Genomic DNA, 20,404 nt, shown 5'->3' on the forward strand with positions numbered 1-20,404 from the left:
CAGCTCCTTGCCAAGGGCACAAGGGACCCTAGGCACACCTCTGCTTGCAATGCTAGTGGCTTCAGCACACTCAGAAGAGCCAAGATGGTGACATGAGCAGCAGCTTCTGCCTTCGCTTTGCTGTTCTTTACATTTTAACTTTTGCTGCTGACCTTATTTTCCTGGATTGCATAGGCTGATAAGTGCAGTGGGGTACTGTGCCTCTGTTGGGACTTCAGGCAGACTGTTGGGTGGATACTCCAGCTTTGGCTTTCCTGCACGAAGCAGGGGTTGGACCGGATGGCCTTACAAGGACCCCTCCAACTCTATGCTTCTGTACTTAGTATGTGTTGCGCTGCCTCTTGGGTGTATGAGGTCAGACGTGGTTAACTCTCTCTGCTTGCTTTCCAGAGAAGCTGACTTTCAGGAATGCTCCCAGTCCACAAGAGTTCAAAGAAGGAGAGGATGCAGTCATTGTGTGTGATGTTGTCTCCTCGCTGCCTCCCGCAGTCATATGGAAGCACACGGGCAGAGATGTTGTTCTTAAAAAAGATGGTAAGATGGTGGTGAGGAAAGAACTTTGAACATCTTTATTGCAGGGCCAGAACCTAGTTGTTGTGAAATATGAAAGGGAGCACCAGGCATCAGGAAGCAGAATGAAGCACTGAGGCTGCCAAACAGACCCTGTGGGGCTTAGTGCAGGTGCATAAGAGGTGGGGAGCTTGAGAGCCCAGAACTAGATTTAGGATACATTTTTATGTCACCTACTAAACCTCCTTGCTGCAGCAACTGGGCTTCCTGTGTTTATCAGCTCTTATTGTTGGTTTGGTTGGACCCAACTTCTTCCAGGCCCTGGTGAGCTTGATTATGGAAACTAGGAGAGAGAGAGAAATGCTGTTCAGATTAAGCTTATTGTCCAAGATGAACATATCAGGGATAGCTGTACAAAAGAATCCTAGGTGGCCACCATCAAGCTTTCTGTTCCATTTTTCTCTTGCAGTTCGGTTTGTTGTTCTGCCCAACAACTACCTACAGATCAGAGGAATAAAGAAAACAGATGAGGGGATGTACCGGTGTGAAGGAAGGATCCTGGCTCGTGGAGAGGTTGATTTCAGAGACATTCATGTCATTGTCAATGGTGAGTTAGGAACATAGAAAGCTGCCTGCCTTATACTCGCCAAGCTACTCGCCCAACCTTCCTAGTATTCTCTACAACAGGAGAGGGGAGCCTCAGGGCCACAGTGGGAGTCTCCAAGCCTCTCTTTCTGACCCTCAGGGCTCTTCTCAGGCCACACTCTAAGGGTCGAGCACTTTCACCTGGCTACAATGTCTCATTGAACTATGATAGTCCCTCTTCCTTCCCAATTGGAAGCTGTCTTCCATTGAGTCAGACATTTGATCCAATATTGTTTGTTCTGTAAGGTAATGGCCCTACAGGGTCTCATGTAGAGAAGCTTCTTTCCCATCACCTGCTGCTTGATCCTTTTAACTACAGAGTGAACCTGGGACCTTGTCCATTTTAAACCTGTTAAACCTGCTACTTTGCCATCTCCCTTGCTCCTAAACATGTGCTTTAGAAGAGAGGCTTTGTTGGCATGGGGTGGGAGAAGGAAGAAGTGCAATAACCTTCTCCCAAGTTGATACTTCTCACAACCAAGGAATTCAGAGGCATTTCATGGCCAAAATTCTCATGCAGAAATGACAAGTGATGGCATATGAAGGTTTTTCTTTGGACTGGGACTGCTAACATGAACAATTCAAACTAAAAACCTTTAACAGCCAACCTTTTCAGGGAATATAAGTTAAAAGTTTTGTTTCTAGCATTGCACGTTGCATTAACTGAACAGAACAATATTCGAAGTGCCCCAAAGTCACAGGTTGGCTGCATTTGAGCAGTGAAATGGCTTGTAGGTGCTAAATAAACAGCACTGATATGTCACTTTCTGGACATGTTTTCTGCATTTGTGTTTGTTTTTCTTTGTCATATTGCAGAGTTTTGATCAGTTGAGAATTTGGCATTTTGGAGACAATTAGAGTCCTCCTTGCCCATAAACTCTGTTAGAATATTGCAAGAAGACTTCTTTTTAGTAATAATGCAACTAAATCAAACACCAAATAGTGGAGAGGCAAAGAGTGTGGAGGACACCCAAGAACAGGACTCTTCTCTGGAGTCCATTTGGCCTCTTTAACTGCTCTGCCTCTCTATCTGCTGCTCATCAAAAGTGTATCTCTTGCTCTTTGTTTCTCATTCTTTCAGTGCCTCCTACTGTTCGCTCCAAGCAGAGCACTGTGAATGCCACGGCAAATCTGAGCCAGTCAGTCAAACTCGTGTGTGATGCAGACGGCTTTCCAGAGCCAACCATCAGTTGGACCAAGTAAGATGTGCAGAATCTCAGGTCATGTTCATTAGCACTGTGCAAGCAGGTTTTAGTTGAGAGGGCACCGTTGCTATGGAACACCGGGGTGCCCCAAAAGGCTTAGTGTTGTTGTCTTGCTTTGACCCAAATTAACTCCCTCCAAGAGCATGGGTTGAGTAATAACATGATGCTTTCCTTTAACCTCCTTCAGTTCCATTCATTTTACTTTTGAAAGGCAGCCCCAACTGATAAACCCCACAGTTGAAATAACTACATCTGTCCGTGTGCTTTGCATCCTTCAGGGATGGGGAATCAATAGAAAGAGGTGAGGATGATGAAAAGTACGGCTTCAGTTATGACGGCTCAGAGCTGACTATTCGCAAGGTGGAGAAGAACGACGAGGCAGAGTATCTCTGCATTGCTGAGAATAAAGCTGGCGAGCATGATGCCACCATACACCTCAAAGTCTTCGGTAAGTTGGGCTTTTATTGCTTCTAGTTCATTCTTTCTCCTCTTTGACCCAAAAATAAACAGACAAAAGTCGGTCTTAGGTATCTGTTGGAAGATTTAGTTAAATTTCTTAAACACCTGTTTCTAAAAAAGGCTCAAGGGATCTTAAAGATTTAAAACATACGAAAACTAAAACAAGATAGTGATATAAAAATATAAGAAGAAGAGGAGTTTGGATTTGATATCCAGCTTTATCACTACCCGAAGGAGTATCCTTTCCCTTCCTCCCCCACAACAAACACTCTGTGAGGTGGGTGGGGCTGAGAGACTTCAAAGAAGTGTGTCTAGCCCAAGGTCACCCAGCAGCTGCATGTGGAGGAGCGGAGACGTGAACCCGGTTCCCCAGATTACGAATCTATCGCTCCTAACCACTACACCGCCTGATTTAAATAACCCGTTCCACTAGTGGAAGTCAGTGCACGACTCCGGCTACCTAAGTGGAGCTTCACCTCCTCTTCCCCCTGCACGCACCCTGTGCCTCCTCCAAATCCACTCTGGAGATCATGAGAACTTCCACAGCAGTGAGCATGGAGAGGAAAGGGGAGATCATTCCATCAGACAGGCAGAAATGGAAATGGAACCATCTCCTTAGTGCTATGTCGAATTCTACCCATAATATCATTACCACACCACTCCAGTAGACAGAGCCTCAGGAATAATGAACTTAAAAAGTTGTAAAAGTAACCATCCCATCAAATGCTTGGAAGTTAATTATTTATTTTGTTTCATTTCATTTCATCTGAATTGCTTCCCATGAAGCATCTTGAAGTTATTTTTAAATAAGAAGTTTAAATAGTTCCTTGTGTGTGTGTGCAGATAGATAGATGATAGATTGTTGTTGTTTGTTGTTTAGTCGCTTAGTCGTGTCCGACTCTTCGTGACCCTATGGACCAGAGCACGCCAGGCACTCCTGTCTTCCACTGCCTCCCGCAGTTTGGTCAAACTCATGCTGGTAGCTTCGAGAACACTGTCCAACCATCTCGTCCTCTGTCATCCCCTTCTCCTTCTGTCCTCAGTCTTTCCCAACATCAGGGTCTTTTCCAGGGAGTCTTCTCTTCTCATGAGGTGGCCAAAGTATTGGAGCCTCAGCTTCAGGATCTGTCCTTCCAGTGAGCACTCAGGGCTGATTTCCTTAAGAATGGATAGGTGTGATCTTCTTGCAGTCCATGGGACTCTCAAGAGTCTCCTCCAGCACCATAATTCAAAAGCATCAATTCTTCGGCGATCAGCCTTCTTTATGGTCTAGCTTTCACTTCCATACATCACTACTGGGAAAACCATAGCTTTAACTAGATAGATATAGATATAGATACACACACACACACACACACACACAGTCTAAAACAACAGCAGCATATGAATAAATATGTCTATACCTGGTACATAGATAAAAATGAGTTTGCTAGTCCCCACCTTAGCTTCCCAGATTTCATGTAATATTTGACAAGTTTCTAATTCTTGAGAGAGCAATCCAAAAGGGTCAGGAGAGAGAATCAAACCACCCTTGTCTTCTGAACTCAACAGCAGAGTAGAAGGTAGGTGTGTGGGATCAGGGCCGTGGCTAGGGGGTGGTGAGGTGGGCCCCTGCCAGGGGTGCAGGCGATGGGGAGGGCCCCAAAAGTGGTTTAAAACTATGTCCATAGCTATAAATATTGATTATTGCCTCATAAGAAATGGTTTTAAATAGAGGGTGAATTGAATGGGGTTGGGGGGTTGGAGGAGAGGCAGAAAGAAGAGCTAATTTGTCCGTGGCTAGGGGGCGCAATCTAGGCGGTTCTGTTAGGGGTGCAAGATCACCTATCTATGGTTCTGTGTGAGATACACATTTTCTTCTTATGTTCTGGCTTTGTGTGGTGTCTACCATTGTTATTATTATTATTGCTACTAGTTGCTTTCCTCACAAAAATGACCCAAAGTAACTTACAAAAGTAAACATTAAAACCAATCATAATAACCACAACCACTGAAATACACATTTTTGAGAGAAAGTTTCCCGCCCATTGACTTCGGTTGTGGGTAATAAAGCTCCTGCGCTGACATGGTTTTTCTCATGTTCCAGGAGCTTATCAGGGTGCCCTTTCTATCAGGATCCTGACCCACATGCACACACTTGGGGTGCTTCCTCTTGTGTGTGATGTTGGTGCCTTGATGTCTGAGAGGAACTAGCTGCAGACCTTCCCACAGCCTCCTGAAGGAGGCATCCGATGTTAAATGTCTCACGAGGTTGGACCTTTCCCTCTGTCATTAGATAGTGAGAACCAATCGACTCTATGGCCCCTGAGATGCCCTGGGTAAAAACAATGCCTAGTGAATATTCAGCTGCTCCTTAAAATCTCTTTCTGCAGTGTGCAGGAGCAAAAATATGCAAAATGAACAAGATTATTATGCAAATTAACTTTCATTATGGGATTATAGTGTACTTTAATATGATCCATCAAAAGCTAATGTTACATTGTATATTTTTTTCTGACTGTGTTTGATTTGTATTGTTTTGTTAAGTACCCTGGAATAAATGTTTATGAATGGTTGTACACAAATGCCTTAAAAATAAAGAAACAAAGAAGTTAATTACATTTCAACTGTATGGATTTTAGTGAGAGAATTTGAGCACAATCCTATGTATGCCTCCTTAGAAGGATACTTATATTGATCTTATTTCTAGGTTGTTAATGGAGTGCAGCCAATATTTGCTTGGATTGTAGCCTTAATATTACTATCTAGCATTATTGTTCTTAAAAATAATAAATTGATTATTAAGATTCATGTATACAGTTGCAAAGCCCTGATAGGTTTTGGTTCCCTTATGCCTGCAACTAGTAATGGTCAGACTCTTGGCAATTCCCAATGAAATAAATGGGAATGGAATTTATTTTGATGAGCCTTGCTCAGTTGTGACTCCTCGGAGGATGGTGCCCTGTGTTTTCAGACAACATAAACCAACAACCAAATAAACCTTCTTTTGTGTGCTTTTGTATCCTTTCTTTAGCAAAACCCAAAATCACCTATGTGGAGAACAAAACTGCTATGGAACTGGAAGACCAGATCACTCTGACCTGTGAAGCTTCTGGAGACCCCATCCCCTCCATCACGTGGAGGACCTCTACACGGAACATCAGTAATGAAGAGAAGGTATTGCTTCACCTTAGGTCCAGTCCTCCTGCAGCAGGGCAATAAAATCAGGGGAGGTAGAAGGCCTAGGAGCTTCCTCTACTCCCTCTCAACTGGCAGTATAATGTTGCACACTGGAACCGCTGTTCCTCTAAGCTTGGTTCACATGCAGATAGTAATATTTAATAGTTATATTATTTCAGTATCCCATGCAACAGCTCTCTAGGGTTCACCAAGATTAGATTTCCCACACTAGGGACAGGAGTGGGAACATGGTTTGGATTTCATTTTAATAAGGACTTACCTAACTTTCCATTTTTGAGGCAATATGTGAACCAAAACGCACCTATCTTTTGAAATTCATATATTTTGCAATGCAGTTCCTCTGCCCCAAAAATTTGTATATTAGGAGAAAATGTGCCTTAAAATGCATTATACTAAAGACGATTGCTTGCAAAAATGTGTACGTTAGGTTAAAATTGGATCCTGAAAGGTATATACATAGTAGGAAAAAATGGCAATAAAATTCAGAGTCATGAGACTTTTTTCAAACAGAATTGCACACTGATGCTGAAATGTCATGAACTGAACTTAAAACTGGAGAAATGGGAAACTAATGAAATTCAAAATTGACAGATTCCCTGTTCCCTTTCCCACACTGCTAATGGAGGATTCAAGACGAAGGAAAGTGTAACATAGCTATAGCTACTAAGAGAGTCAACAGATGAGGTGGAATTTGAATTGGGGACTCCCTGGCTTACACCTTTGGCTGCTATTCTACCAAGGCATGTTCCCAAAATGTCATACAAATCCCTTGGAGGATAAACGGCTGCTGACAACTAACCTGATTCCACTGTAGTAAGCCAATGGATCTCACTGTAGCCCTTACCTCTGGGTCCCCCATGTCCAATTAGCATAGATCAGAATATCTGTCATTGACATGGAGTCATTGCGATTGTAAGAATCCAAATGATATGATGCATTGCAAAAAACACATGATAGATAGTTGGGGGCTGGGTTCAGCAGTCTCCTGTGATGTGTGCAATACGTATATTGGCCTGTTGAGAGGTAGCAGAACAGGGTGAAACTAGCCTCATACAATTTCATTGCCCTTGTTGTATGTTAAGGTAGGATTCATATTTATGTCAGCTTAGCAAAAAACAAACAAATCCCTGCCTTAGTAATTTGCAAACCTGCAATGGCTTCACATAAGAATGGAACTTCCCTGAGCTAAGCCATCAAGAGAGAGCCAGGAGCCAAAAGGTATGTGCTAGGGACCAAGTCTAGAGCCAGGAAAGGCTTTTATTTCTGAGGCCAAGTCCTAGCACTAATAGGGAGGTTTTATAGCCCTTTCTGTTGACTACAACCAAAAACCAGCCAGGGTGGGTGGAGTCATTCTAGTATCTGGTGGCCTTCCACTGTCGATGGTACACCATGTGGAGCTATGTGTTATTGATTCTAGCCCCAGGTAACAGAACCAATTCTCCATCTACTTCTCCTTGCATGGTTGCCCAGAGGCGATTTCTTAACCACACACGAAGAAATGATTATTTATTTGCAGACCTAAATAATCTATTCCATTGCTTCCCAGGAGCTTGCTGGATCTGTAGCCTCTTGGGAGGTGCATGTTTTTGTTCCTTTCTGACTGCCAAACATGCAAGGAAAGTTGTACCCATCCTTTTGCTCTTAGGTGATGGGCCGGGTATTGGTGCTGCGATTCCAGTGTGCAACAGCCATTACAGCAACTACCAAAAGCAGAAGTTGCTTGGGAGAAATTGGGGGGGGGGGTGAGGGAAGGGAGAGGTGCATATGTAGCCTAAAAACATTCTGTGGACCCAAATGAGCTTGTTCATTCTTTTTTCTCTTGATATCCTGCACTTTTACTCTTTCACGCTGCACGTAACTCCAGGCACAAAAGCCCTGGCTGCCTTTGTGCTCGCTTGTTAACTGTCGTCGACCACATATCGAAACCATTTTTTTGTTCTTGATGGCAAAAATAATTAGCAGTTTTGAAATAAAGATGATGTCTTCGGATTGGATGTGGCCAGAAGCTGCACAGGGCTGGCCGCTCGTCATAATAGTCCCATGTGAACAGCAAGTGAATAAAGAAAGAAAGAAAGAAAGGGAGAGCATTGCTCAGTTCTTATGCAGCTACAAATTCAAGCAGTGCTTATTAGTTAATTGCATTTAAGGTCAAAGAAAAGTGTTGAACCTTTTTCATTAGTTATGACAGTGTAGAAAAGTAGGGAATTCAGATCCAAACACATACTGTACATAGAGAGCAGAATGGTTTGGAGGCATTGGACTGCTTTGTATGTCATGATAAGCTACAGTTTGTCTTGAGCCATGTTTTCATTGTGAACAGGCTTCTCTCCTGCCACGCAAGTTCCTATCTGACTTCTTGGTTTATTTTTGGCTTGCTGTTTAAGGTTTGGTTAAGGCAAACAAATCACAGTCCAGGTTCAAATGACACAAGAAGCCATACTATAGATTGTTTGAGCCACGTGGGAAGGCATGTTTTATTTAGAAAAATGGATAGACCAAATCAAGTACAACAGTATATTTTTAAAGCATATTTTAGGATTAAATATGTTCAGAAGTGTGCATATTGAGCTAAAATGCTGATCTAAATGTATGTTTTATGATAAAAATACATATTAAAATATGAATACATCCTTAAATGTGAATTATCATCTGGATTAGTTAAAAAAATGGGAGGGTAGATTAATGTGGAAATGAGACAGAATAAACTTATGAATGAACACATGGAAAACAGGCACAAACCAGAAATAGACCGATCCACTATCTATAGTTCCCTATGTTCAGCTACTAATGGCAGCATTTTCTGTGTTCAAATATAGCATGAGAATTCATTGTAAATCAGCCAAACAATGCAAAAAGCTGGGAGAGGTGGCTGAGTTATTTTTCCCTGAGGAATTTCCCCTTCAAGAAGCTCAGAGTAAAACTGCTAAATATTTTTGAAACGTTCACTTCTGCCGTTGAACACTCTATGCTAAGGAACTATAAAGGTTCATCCTCCTTTGGATAGTTTCTAATGGGGACCGCAATGGGCAGGGGGAGGAGAAACGTGAAGAACTTAGACCTGCTGCTGCTGCTGCTGCTGTTGTTGCTACTGCTGCTGCTGCTGCTGTTTTGTCTGGTGTGTGGGCTGGATGCCTTGCTGATGAGTTCCTTGTTCTTTGTATATTGCCATTACATTCCAGTTAATTTTCAGGCATTTATGCTTTGGTTTTGTCATTAGTTCAAACAAGAGATCTGTGCTATGGGAGCAGACTAAGCAAGTGTGGGGTGAAGCAAAATGGCAACAAATGGGCCTCCTAAACCATCAGTGCTCAATATTGTTAGCACACCATAATAAAAGGAGGAGTGGAGTTGATTTAGCAGATCCTTCCCTAACTGGGTACCCTCCAGATGCTTGCAATTACAAATTTTATCTTCATTTTTGAGCATTCATAATTCTGGCTGCAGTTGATGAGAGTTGGAGTCCAACAACATCTGAAGGGCACCAGTTGGGGAAGTCTAGTTCAGTTCAGCAGCCAAAATTGTAATCTCCATCTTCCAGCAGTGGTACATTTCTGACTAACAGATGATGGGGACTGAACAGTAAGAATAAATTATCACTTCCTTTGCTGGCTCATGAATTTCCATGAAACATCTCTCGGTTCCTGTTGACCACAGGAAGCTGGGTTAAATGGGTCTTTTGATCTGATTCCACATGGCAGCTTAGTTCTTATCACAGTAACTCTCAAATGTCACAGCTAAATACCAGTGCATGGTATGCATTTGTATTAATCAGCAGATGGCAGGACATAGTTCCAGTTGTCCAAACCAGTGAAGCCTGGGGTTAGTCCAGTTTCTCTTGCATGAGAATTAAACTGGACTAGATCCTTGCGAGGTTTACCAGGTTGTCGAACGGATGATCAGGTGTTTGTTATTCAAAACTGTTGATTATGTGAATGAATGGGATTTGTGCAAAAGCTTAGAGGTGCCCATTGACTGTGCAAACGGTATACTCTAGTTGCAGTCAAGTCAAGGCGTTATCTAGATACAGGAACAGTGCTGTCTATGAATCAATTGTGCTGCCAGGAATGGTGCCTTGTGTGGTGGTGGGAATCTTCATTTGCAACACCATGTCTGTTATCAGTTATGCAGCTTCTCTTGGTGAAACAGAAGAAATACACACAACCTTAGGGCTGGTTTCTTGCCAACGTTCTTAGGCCCACTGTCCCATTGGGCCCATTGTGCAAAGCCTCCAGCTCGGTGCACAGTGGTAATGTTAGAGTTACACCTGGTAGACAGTTCCTTAAACAGTGGAGGTAGCCAAGTAACTTTCTCCCCGATTCCCACAAAGTAGACTGCCACCCAGTGCAGCCCCCCTGCCATCTACCTTCCCCTCATGCACATAAACTTATTTGCCTCTGTTTTGGAAACTTAGGCCAAGGACCTGGAACTCCTCAAGAAGGTTTGGCCCAGCAGCCTTTAAAAAAATAAAATGAGTATTTCAACAAGTTGTATACCAGTTAGTCACAGTCAGCTCTAAGCAGTGTTGCCCCAACCCTTTTGCCCTAAGTTGTCAGACCAAACTATATATGTATGATTAATAAAGATAAGGTACACCTTTAGGCACCAGGCAAAAACGTTCAACATTAACCAGGCCTTTGACTGATAGACATCCAGTGCCTTTTAAAAATGCGTTGTGGAAGGGTGGGCGGTTATTGGGTTGTCTTTGTTCTTGTTTTTATTACGTGTTTTCTGTTTTTTATATGTTGTGAACCACCCTGAGATCTACAGGTATAGGGCGGAGTACAAATTTAATAAATAAATAAAATAAAATGAAAACTAAATAGATGGAAAAGACACATTGATCCCATTTTTCATATTAGCTGCCTTCCCAACACACTTGGCAAAGGGTTTATAGGGGTTCTGCTTATTGGAGAATTAGCTAAATTAACTAAATTATATACCTCTCGCCCCTCCCTATCATTGTGATAGATTTTACCTTTGTGAGTTGGTATCATAGTAAAACGAGAACCCATACACTTAGGAGTGGCTAACCTGTGAGCCTCTGGCTGCTCTTAGACTCTTAAGACCCATCAGCCCCAGCTAGCATGGCCAATAGCTAGAGAAATTGGGTTAGAGCCCAATCAGGTTGGTCATCCATGCCATAAAGTCAGGACGGGAATTGGAGTACAGGGGGTGATCTTTTTCTTCTCCAGAAAACCTCCAGTCAGTTTCCCCCACCTGACTGCCTCTTAGCTCATGATTTATAATTCAAGTTTGTCAAGGTTAGTTGTAATACTATATGCATCATTGTCAAGGCAATCAGTCAATTGTCTCTTTTGTGCCAAATTCCTTAGCTTCAATTAGTAGTGCCTCCACCAAAATAAATGGCTTGGGCATACTTTTGAATATGATCTTCAAAAGGATTGATTTTGTTAGAAATGCCTGGAGTTTTGCCCACTTCAATGCAGCTTTAATGATGATAATGACAAATAATAATTAGCATTTATATAGTGTTTTAAATAACTAAAAGTACTTCTTATTTATTATTTTAGTATTCCTTAACATGCCTTGTAAGTTGGGGTCAGTACTATTCTCCCCATGTTGCAGATGGGGTAAACTGAGACTGAGAGTTGACTTAACTAAATCCTTATTGGGAGTTTATTGAACTTGGGGCTTATGGATTTGTAGTGCATATGTTTGTTGCAAGAAGGAAATGTCCTTACTCCTGCTGTTTTGGTTCTCCTGGTTGTGTTTGGGAAGAACATCCAGTGGGGCTCAGCACAAGGCCAAAGTTCCTTTAGATTAACGTCAGCAGTGTCAATGATTTCAGGTTGCTGCTTAGGAGGAGTCAGGGCAATATTGCTAACGTATGATGGGTAACTAGGCTTGTTTGTGATGTAGTCTTACACATGTACAAGCACTCGTATTTGCATGTAAGTCTCTTATGTGAGTAGCTGTCACCTGAAGCTGCAGATTGGGTCCCCCCACTGTATTGAATGGGGACGTTTCTACAGAGGGAAGAATCCTCAGGGCAGCTGTGGGATCTCTATGCCAATTGTGGTAGCTGGAGCTGATGTGAGTTGTTGTCCAGAACATATGGAGGGCACCAGGTTGGTGAAGGCTCTAAGCACTTCCTGAGTCACAGCAGAGACAGAAATTGTTGAGGCAGGGTTTGTGTGCACGCAGGATGTCGGAAACTGTGGTCATTGTCAGAGCTGGTGGCGCTGACCTTGCTGGGAATGATTTGGGAAACAGGTGCCTCATTGCTCATCCTCACTCCCTGAACATGCCATTTGTGTTTGGTGTCCATTGGCCTTTGTGTCTGTTGCTGCCATCCAAACATCCGCAGTGTTCACTGCACCCAAAGTCTTGCATCTTCCTGGTCGTGTGATTCTATTACCAGGTGATTATGGACTCCTTTTACTGCAGCAGATTAAACCAGGAAAATGGGCATAGGTGGAAAACGTCCTTGGGTTTCAGGTAGTAGAGAAATTGACCCCGAGGTTTAAATTGGATTCTATTTTTCTTGTTTTCAATAGATTTCAAATTGTGCTTCTTTTTTCTGATATGAGCATTCTTGCCTCTTTAACAGCATGCATCATAATAATATGATATAACATAAAAAGAAAATATGCTTGTATGCATGCATGAGAAAGCATTTAAAATGTGTCGCTTTAATAGCTGTTCTCTGCTTGTGGACACAGAGTAATATGCTTATGCCGTGCCAGGAAAACATTTCTGTCCATATCTCTGCATTGCAAAGCTGCTGCAGTGGGGCAGGGGTGGGGGTGTCGCTGGGATTGCTGCCATTGGGGGCTGCTTGCGGCAAAATGGTGTGACAGAGCCAAATGTGCAGATTAAGTTGCCTTGCTGCTGAGCAGAAGCAGAGTCTGCAAATGATAATTTAGCCCTTGATCAATCAAACTTGGGGTTGTTGTTGTTGCTTTAATTACTGATTTGGAACAAATACCAGGGAATGGAGGTCCCACCGTAATCCCCCTTGCCCTTCATTGTCCCACCCACCTCACCTCCCTTCTTAAATTTGGTTTCGCATGTGCACGGAATGCAGTGTGATGCATACAACGTATTAACTGAAGCGGGGGAAGCAACAACATTTGTAAACATTTACTGCTCTTTTTTTGTGTGTGTTGTGTTTTATCTATCTGTTCTCTCCAGGCTTCATGGACCCGGCCCGAGAAACAAGAGGTATAAGATTACCATACAAATAGCCAATCTTCTCTAGCTTTGTGTATATATGTGTATAAATATGTATTTAAATGTTGTGGATTAACAAATTTCTTGTAGCAGTAAGCAACCCAACTAAATTTAGTATTAATAATGTAACTGCATTGGTGTTGATTATCTATATATCTACTATAATAAGTTCAAGCTATCTGCTGGTAGCTCTAGAAACCTCTTTCTGTCCTACTGCATCTTTGGATGAGCAAGCACAGTGTCTTTGGAATGGGACAAACATCACCAAGGACCTCCACCGTGGGGCTTTGGTGGGATTAAAGTGGACCTGTGATGTTCAATAACAATGAACAATATTCTCCGTTTTGGACCTAGAAGGCTGAAAGCTCTTTTAGGCACAAATTCCCAAAGCAAAGTTCTTAAAAGCATTGTTCATCCATGACATCCATGGGCTCATGGAGTAAGGTGAGGGTGAGTTGGTAAGTCCCCTCATCTCAGGATTTGTGCTCACAGCCCACTTAGCCCAGCTCAAATTCACTTGTTTGCTCATTCTCCTTCAGTTAGGCATGTTCTGCTCTACTTTAAAATGTTTGCATCACATTCCATCTCAGAAGCAGTGCAGTTACCTATCTCAAAGTCTATGTGTTCTCCAGAAGATGGTCCTATAGACTACATTTAGAGATGGGTAATTGACTGACCTAGATGTCGAACTGGAGCTCCTATCTGTATTGTATGGATCACCAACTTCAGCCACAATGCAACAGAGGGGGATTGATCGCGTGCATTCATCCCACATCCATCAAGTTTGGACTTCATGCTCAATTTTGTGATTGGGAAATTGGGAGCAGGAAGGGAAGGGGATAATTTAAATCGTAACCCTACTTTAGCAAAGATGATTTTGACCAACAGCTTCCATTAAACTGGGATTGTGTACCGAGCAAATGAAACGTGTATTGCATAAATTGGATGGGGTAGACTTCTTGAAATGCGTCAGAACCGCGTACTAGTAAACATGACCCGGCTTATAGCAAAATCAGTCTGAGAAGTTTGGTGCAAGAAACTGTGGGTTCTGCTGTGGTTCTCATAATTTCTTTAGCTGCTGCTTAGAGTTCCAAACTCTTAAGAGCCAAAACACAACAACATGCTGGAGATCCTATCTGAATCATCCTCTCTTCCATTTCTTCATTATGTATGCATCTATGGCAGGAGATGAGAAGGGTTATTCTTACTCTGATGGGAACTCTGTAGGATGAGCTTCTGTCATTTCTTGGTCATTTCTGTGATCTGCTTCTGAACCCAGGCAGAAGGTAGATCTTCCTTTGCTGCTGGACCATTTTCTAGATGAACCACCTTCACTTGCCAGGTGCTGGGTCTGTTGGAAAGAATACTGAATTAGGTGGAATCTCAGCCTGATAAGAACTTCTTAAGTAAGAATGCATTAAGATGATCACAGATCGTCAAGGGCTTGAGCTAGGTATGATGCTGGAAATGCATGAGGGCATAGTCAATGTATTTCTGTTTTGCCAGAAAAAGTATTGGGGGAGCCTGATATGAATTTGAGCTGAACAGAGAGGCTTTAACCATTTCCCCAGTGCATGGTTAGCCATAGACTGATGGTTAGCCATAGGAAGAAGAAATTTGCATGACAGCAAAGCACCATAGCCCCATGCAGTGACTTCCTTTTGGAAAATAAGATGCATTCATGCCCAGTTTGGCCATAATCCTTAAGTCTTATGAGAAACTGAGTCTAGATAGTTTTGTTTTTATAAAATGTGAAACATGTTGGTGGATTGCAGGGTTCCTAGTAAACAGAAAAAGATGGTAAGAACTCAAGTCAGCCCACCATCTTTCTACATCCATTTGTATATAATTTAATATCCTCCGTGCTGCATGTGCTGTTTTACTACTGAGAGGTGGTGCTCATAAACTCCAGTTCTCTAAGAATGTATTCATTTGCTTATTCCACAAGGTGAATCCAGCTTGTTTTTCCTCAGAGTATTTTGTGGGGGGAAATTGAGCTGGTAAAACTGCCATCGTGTATTTGTATGGGGGGGGGGTGTGCTATTGTTTGTAACCTTTTAAAGTCCTTTAGCCCCATACTTCCTAGCATAATTCTATCTATCTGTTAGGATACAATATTTATTTGTTTGTCAAAAGAATTGAAGGTACAGCAAAATCACTTTTTGGGGAGAGATATGAAATACCTTGAAAATGCATTCCTTTCCCCAACCCAAGACCTGTTTTGTGTTTTGGGGTGTTTGGACCCAATCCAGAATTTGTTTTCAAGGGAAGAGAGGCAGTATGTCAGAAGCAAAGAGGGTGGCATTTGGGAGTGGGTAAAACACTGAAGTGAGGGAGGAGGTGTTTGCAAAATGCAAGAATTTCTTCTTCACCATGTATGCATATGGAAAACTATTGTCAAATGAAGAATTCCAGTACATGTGCATTGGACAGAAATGTGCAGATTTTCTATATATGTGATAAATTGTCATGTGTGAATTAATCTTGTTAGATCTGCCCCTCCTGGACATTAATATGCTTTGTTAACCAAAGTGGTTCTTTGATGTGACACCTTTAGCAATGTTGGCTGATTTTCATGGGATGTAAAGTTGTCCACTGCTGCAAGGGCATAGGAACATATACCCAAATAGGACTTCCTGGATCATCTTCCTTGTGCCTCTGTTGCCATGACAACTGATGATAAAACTGGGCATTCAGTTGAGTGTGTGTTCCCTTTGTAGCCGGCTGGAGCCTAATCAGGCCACAAGTGCCACTTTTGATGTGCATATTATGGAATGTTGATTCGGCTGCAGATGAAAGAACAGGGACCAGCTGACAGCCTCTTGATGCATTTTCACCCTGAATGGAGTATATTAATAATCTCACTGCCCCAATTTGGAAGAATCGCTTTTTCATTGAGAGGCAGCTTTCTAGTAGACACCACCTTTGTTTTCCTTTTGTAGAAACATCTTGCTATTCCTTTGTTAATCTAAAGGAATTTTTCTCTTGGGAGTATTTGGTTAGGTGGGGATGTTTTTGGGGTGTGGGTTGTGTGCTTGTTTTATTTCTTTTTGTGCATTTGCAATAAGGGGAATGGGTGGGGAGGGTGGAAAAAACCCCTCTCTTTATCCAAGCTTCACCAGCCACGATGCAATAGCTGCCTTTCCCACATGTGAAAAAGAAAAGAGCAACTGCATCAAAACAGTTTTGAGGACAAATATTATCAATTGCCATTATCTATGATATTTATATTTAGCCTCCACGTTCAGGGCGGTCTACCTCTGTGAACCGATTGCAAGGTCAAACCACAGTCTTCGCCCGTTTCTTTCATGTCCTCCCCAGGGACCTCTAGCAGGCTGATACCAGAAACAAGATTCTAGCCTAGAGAATTGGATCCAGGAAGGAACTCCTTCAAAATGGCATCAGCCTCATTGGGAGAGGAATCTGACATATCACCACTGGAATTTCAAGACCTGTCTGGAGCTGCAGTTAAGCCAGGCTCAGCTGCAGCAACCAGGACAGTCTGAAAGTCTGGAATACAGATACTATGTTGCTGGCTGCATAGCACAGAGTCCAGTCCAATTGCTCTCCGAAATGACCTCATTCCCCTTCATTGCTAATATTTTTGTCATTGCTAAGACTGAACCAAAGCATCATGACATTTGTAGGGTTGTCTGAAAGCCAAGATTACAGCTATTTTTCTTGGTGGAGCATAAGTCTGTTGGTTGCAGCTATGATGAGTGCTGCCATTTTCCGGACATTTGCCTGGGCAACACAGGAGCATTTCCCTGTCTTCCTGCACTCTACTTCAGCTCAGTGCTGGAAATACAAGACAGTGGTATCCATCCTACCTGTGAACAGCCGTTGAAGAAATTAATTAGAAATTAAATTGGACCAGGATGTCAGCACAGTGGGTTTATTTTGCTCCTGCCTTCACATGGCAGGAGTGCAACTTTGCACCCTGAAAACAAAGCAATGTTGTTAAGCAGGTTTTTGTTGGCTCAGTTCAGCTTCATAGGGCAGACAGCAAGGAAAGCATCATGACCTCCGGAAAGCAGAATGCAGGTGGCAGCCTCTTAGTGTCTCAGCCAGGAGTGAGGAACATGTGGTCCTCAAGATGTTTGTGGGCTACATCTCCCATCAGCCCAAGCAAGAATGACCAGTGGTCAAGGATAATGTGAGTTGGAGTCCATCAACTTTTGGAGGGCCACTGCTTCCCCCATTCCATGTCTGAACGATGGACATAGGGTAAATGATGCCCAGCAAAGCCCAGCCTGATTTCCAAGCATTCCCTGCTCTCTGAATGCACCGTCATCTGCTCATATCTTCCATATCTTCTGAACTCTTCTCTCCTTTTCCTGCCAGACCCTGGATGGGCGCATTGTGGTGCGCAGCCATGCGCGGGTATCTTCGCTGACGCTGAAAGACATTCAGTACACGGATGCTGGGGAGTACATCTGCATAGCCAGCAACACCATAGGGCAAGATTCCCAAGCCATGCACCTGGAAGTCCAGTGTAAGTGGGCACATTTCACCATCACTCCCGCTCCCGTTGTACAGGTTCTGCCTTTTTCCACTGCCCTCTCTTCTCCCCAGGAGTCCAAACCCACAGAATGTTTATGTGTGGAGGGAAGAAGGGAAGAATTTTAGGGAGGTGGTGGTGGGCATGGCTTTCTGGGTATAGCAAGCAGGAGTTATAATGATGAAAGAGGGGCATGGTGGTGGAGTGAGAAGTTACTGTAGCTGCATGAGAACGTCACATTCAGATGCAGTATAGCTCTGAATAACATGACTGGTCACAAACAGTAAAGGGGAGCTTAACCCCTCTGAGCTTTAAGAAGTTTCTAGCTGGCTACCATTGGACACAGAATTCTAGGCCAGAAGGGCCTCTGCTCTTATGTTCTCAGTCTTTAGCAGCAAAGGACTTCTGGCTTTTAGATCCCTTTAGGATTTCTAAACCCGTAGGATTCCCCTCAACAGCCAGCTGCAGAAAGCAACACTTGCTGGACAAAGACTCAGTTATAGAATCATAGAATCATAGAGTTGGAAGAGACCACAAGGGCCATCGAGTCCAACCCCCTGCCAAGCAGGAAACACCATCAGAGCACTCCTGACATGGTTGTCAAGCCTCTGCTTAAAGACCTCCAAAGTAGGAGACTCCACCACACTCCTTGGCAGCAAATTCCACTGTCGAACAGCTCTTACTGTCAGCAAGTTCTTCCTAATGTTTAGGTGGAAACTTCTTTCTTGTAGTTTGGATCCATTGCTCCGTGTCCGCTTCTCCGGAGCAGCAGAAAACAACCTTTCTCCCTCCTCTATGTGACATCCTTTTCTATATTTGAACATGGCTATCATATCACCCCTTAACCTCCTCTTCTCCAGGCTAAACATGCCCAGCTCCCTTAGCCGTTCCTCATAAGGCATCGTTTCCAGGCCCTTGACCATTTTGGTTGCCCTCCTCTGGACACGTTCCAGTTTGTCAGTGTCCTTCTTGAATTGTGGTGCCCAGAACTGGACACAGTACTCCAGGTGAGGTCTGACCAGAGCAGAATACAGTGGCACTATTACTTCCCTTGATCTAGATGCTATACTCCTATTGATGCAGCCCAGAATTGCATTGGCTTTTTTTAGCTGCCGCGTCACACTGTTGGCTCATGTCAAGTTTGTGGTCAACCAAGACTCCTAGATCCTTTTCACATGTACTGCTCTCAAGCCAGGTGTCACCCATCTTGTATTTGTGCCTCTCATTTTTTTTGCCCAAGTGCAATACTTTACATTTCTCCCTGTTAAAATTCATCTTGTTTGTTTTTGCCCAGTTCTCTAATCTGTCAAGGTCGTTTTGAAGTGTGATCCTGTCCTCTGGGGTGTTAGCCACCCCTCCCAGTTTGGTGTCATCTGCAAATTTGATCAGGATGCCCTTGAGTCCATCATCCAAGTCGTTGATAAAGATGTTGAATAAGACCGGGCCCAAGACAGAACCCTGTGGCACCCCACTAGTCACTCTTCTCCAGGATGAAGAGGAACCATTGATGAGCACCCTTTGGGTTCGGTCAGTCAGCCAGTTACAAATCCACTGAGTGGTAGCATAGTCAAGACCGCATTTTACCAGCTTCTTTACAAGAATATCATGGGGCACCTTGTCAAATGCCTTGCTGAAATCAAGGTAGGCTACATCCACTGCGTTCCCTTCATCTACCAGGCTTGTAATTCTGTCAAAAAATGAGATCAGGTTAGTCTGACATGACTTATTTTTCAGAAATCCATGCTGACTATTGGTGATCACAGCATTCCTTTCTAGGTGCTCACAGACTGTTTGCTTAATGATCTGCTCCAGAATCTTCCCTGCTATTGATGTCAGACTGACTGGGCGGTAATTATTTGGGTCCTCTCTTTTCCCCTTTTTGAAAATAGGGACAACATTTGCCCTCCTCCAGTCTGCCGGGACTTCGCCTGTTCTCCAGGAATTCTCAAAGATGACTGCCAGTGGTTCTGAGATCACATCTGCCAGTTCTTTTAATATTCTTGGATGCAGTTCATCTGGCCCTGGAGACTTGAATACATCTAAACTAGCCAAATATTCTTGTACTATCTCCTTAGTTATTCTGGGCTGTGTTTCCTTTGCTGAATCATTTGCTCCAAATTCTTCAGGTCGGGCATTGTTTTCTTTATCGGAGAAGACTGAGGCAAAGAAGGCATTGAGTAGTTCAGCCCTTTCTGTGTCCCCTGTTTGCATTTCACCATCTTCTCCTCTGAGTGACCCCATTGTTTCTTTGTTCTTCCTTTTGCTACGAACATACCCATAAAAGCCTTTTTTGTGGTTTTTTACCTCTCTAGCAAGCCTGAGTTCATTCTGTGCTTTAGCTTTTCTGACTTTGTGTCTACACGTGCTGGCTATTTGTTTGGATTCCTCTTTGGTGGTTCCCCCCCTTTTCCATTTTTTGTACACATCCTTTTTAAATCTTAATTCAGTTAAAAGTTCTTTAGATAGCCACCCTGGCTTCTTTAGGCACCTTCCATGTTTCCGTCTCATTGGTATTGCCTGACGTTGTGCTTTTAGTATCTCCCTCTTAACAAACTCCCAGCCATCATGAACTCCCTTTCCTTTTAGTATTGTTGTCCATGGGATCTCACCCAGCACTTCCCTAAGTTTTATGAAGTCGGCTTTCTGCAGTTGTCTGCAGCCACCCATAGTCAGGGCCACAAAGTTTATATTATCTGCCAGAGTTTATATT

At 43.1% G+C, this 20,404-nt stretch overlaps 1 protein-coding gene across 8 annotated transcripts in view; it reads left to right on the plus strand.

The window, feature by feature from the left end:
* The window catches only part of NCAM1 (neural cell adhesion molecule 1), a 216,139-nt gene that overhangs the window by 137,756 nt on the left and 57,979 nt on the right, over positions 1–20,404 (plus strand). For 5 of the 8 annotated variants that reach the window (XM_082200931.1, XM_082200933.1, XM_082200935.1 and 2 more), the window contains exons 4-10: positions 391–534; positions 980–1,117; positions 2,237–2,354; positions 2,639–2,808; positions 5,833–5,975; positions 13,155–13,184; positions 17,538–17,688. In XM_082200931.1, coding sequence (XP_082057057.1) covers positions 391–534; positions 980–1,117; positions 2,237–2,354; positions 2,639–2,808; positions 5,833–5,975; positions 13,155–13,184; positions 17,538–17,688 — 894 coding nt within the window. The remainder of the gene's footprint in view (positions 1–390; positions 535–979; positions 1,118–2,236; positions 2,355–2,638; positions 2,809–5,832; positions 5,976–13,154; positions 13,185–17,537; positions 17,689–20,404) is intronic. The other 3 variants (XM_082200932.1, XM_082200934.1, XM_082200937.1) reach the window with 1 other exon arrangement.

This window comes from Podarcis vaucheri (assembly GCF_965113315.1).
Source record: "Podarcis vaucheri genome assembly, chromosome: 15".
Lineage (NCBI taxonomy): Eukaryota > Metazoa > Chordata > Lepidosauria > Squamata > Lacertidae > Podarcis > Podarcis vaucheri.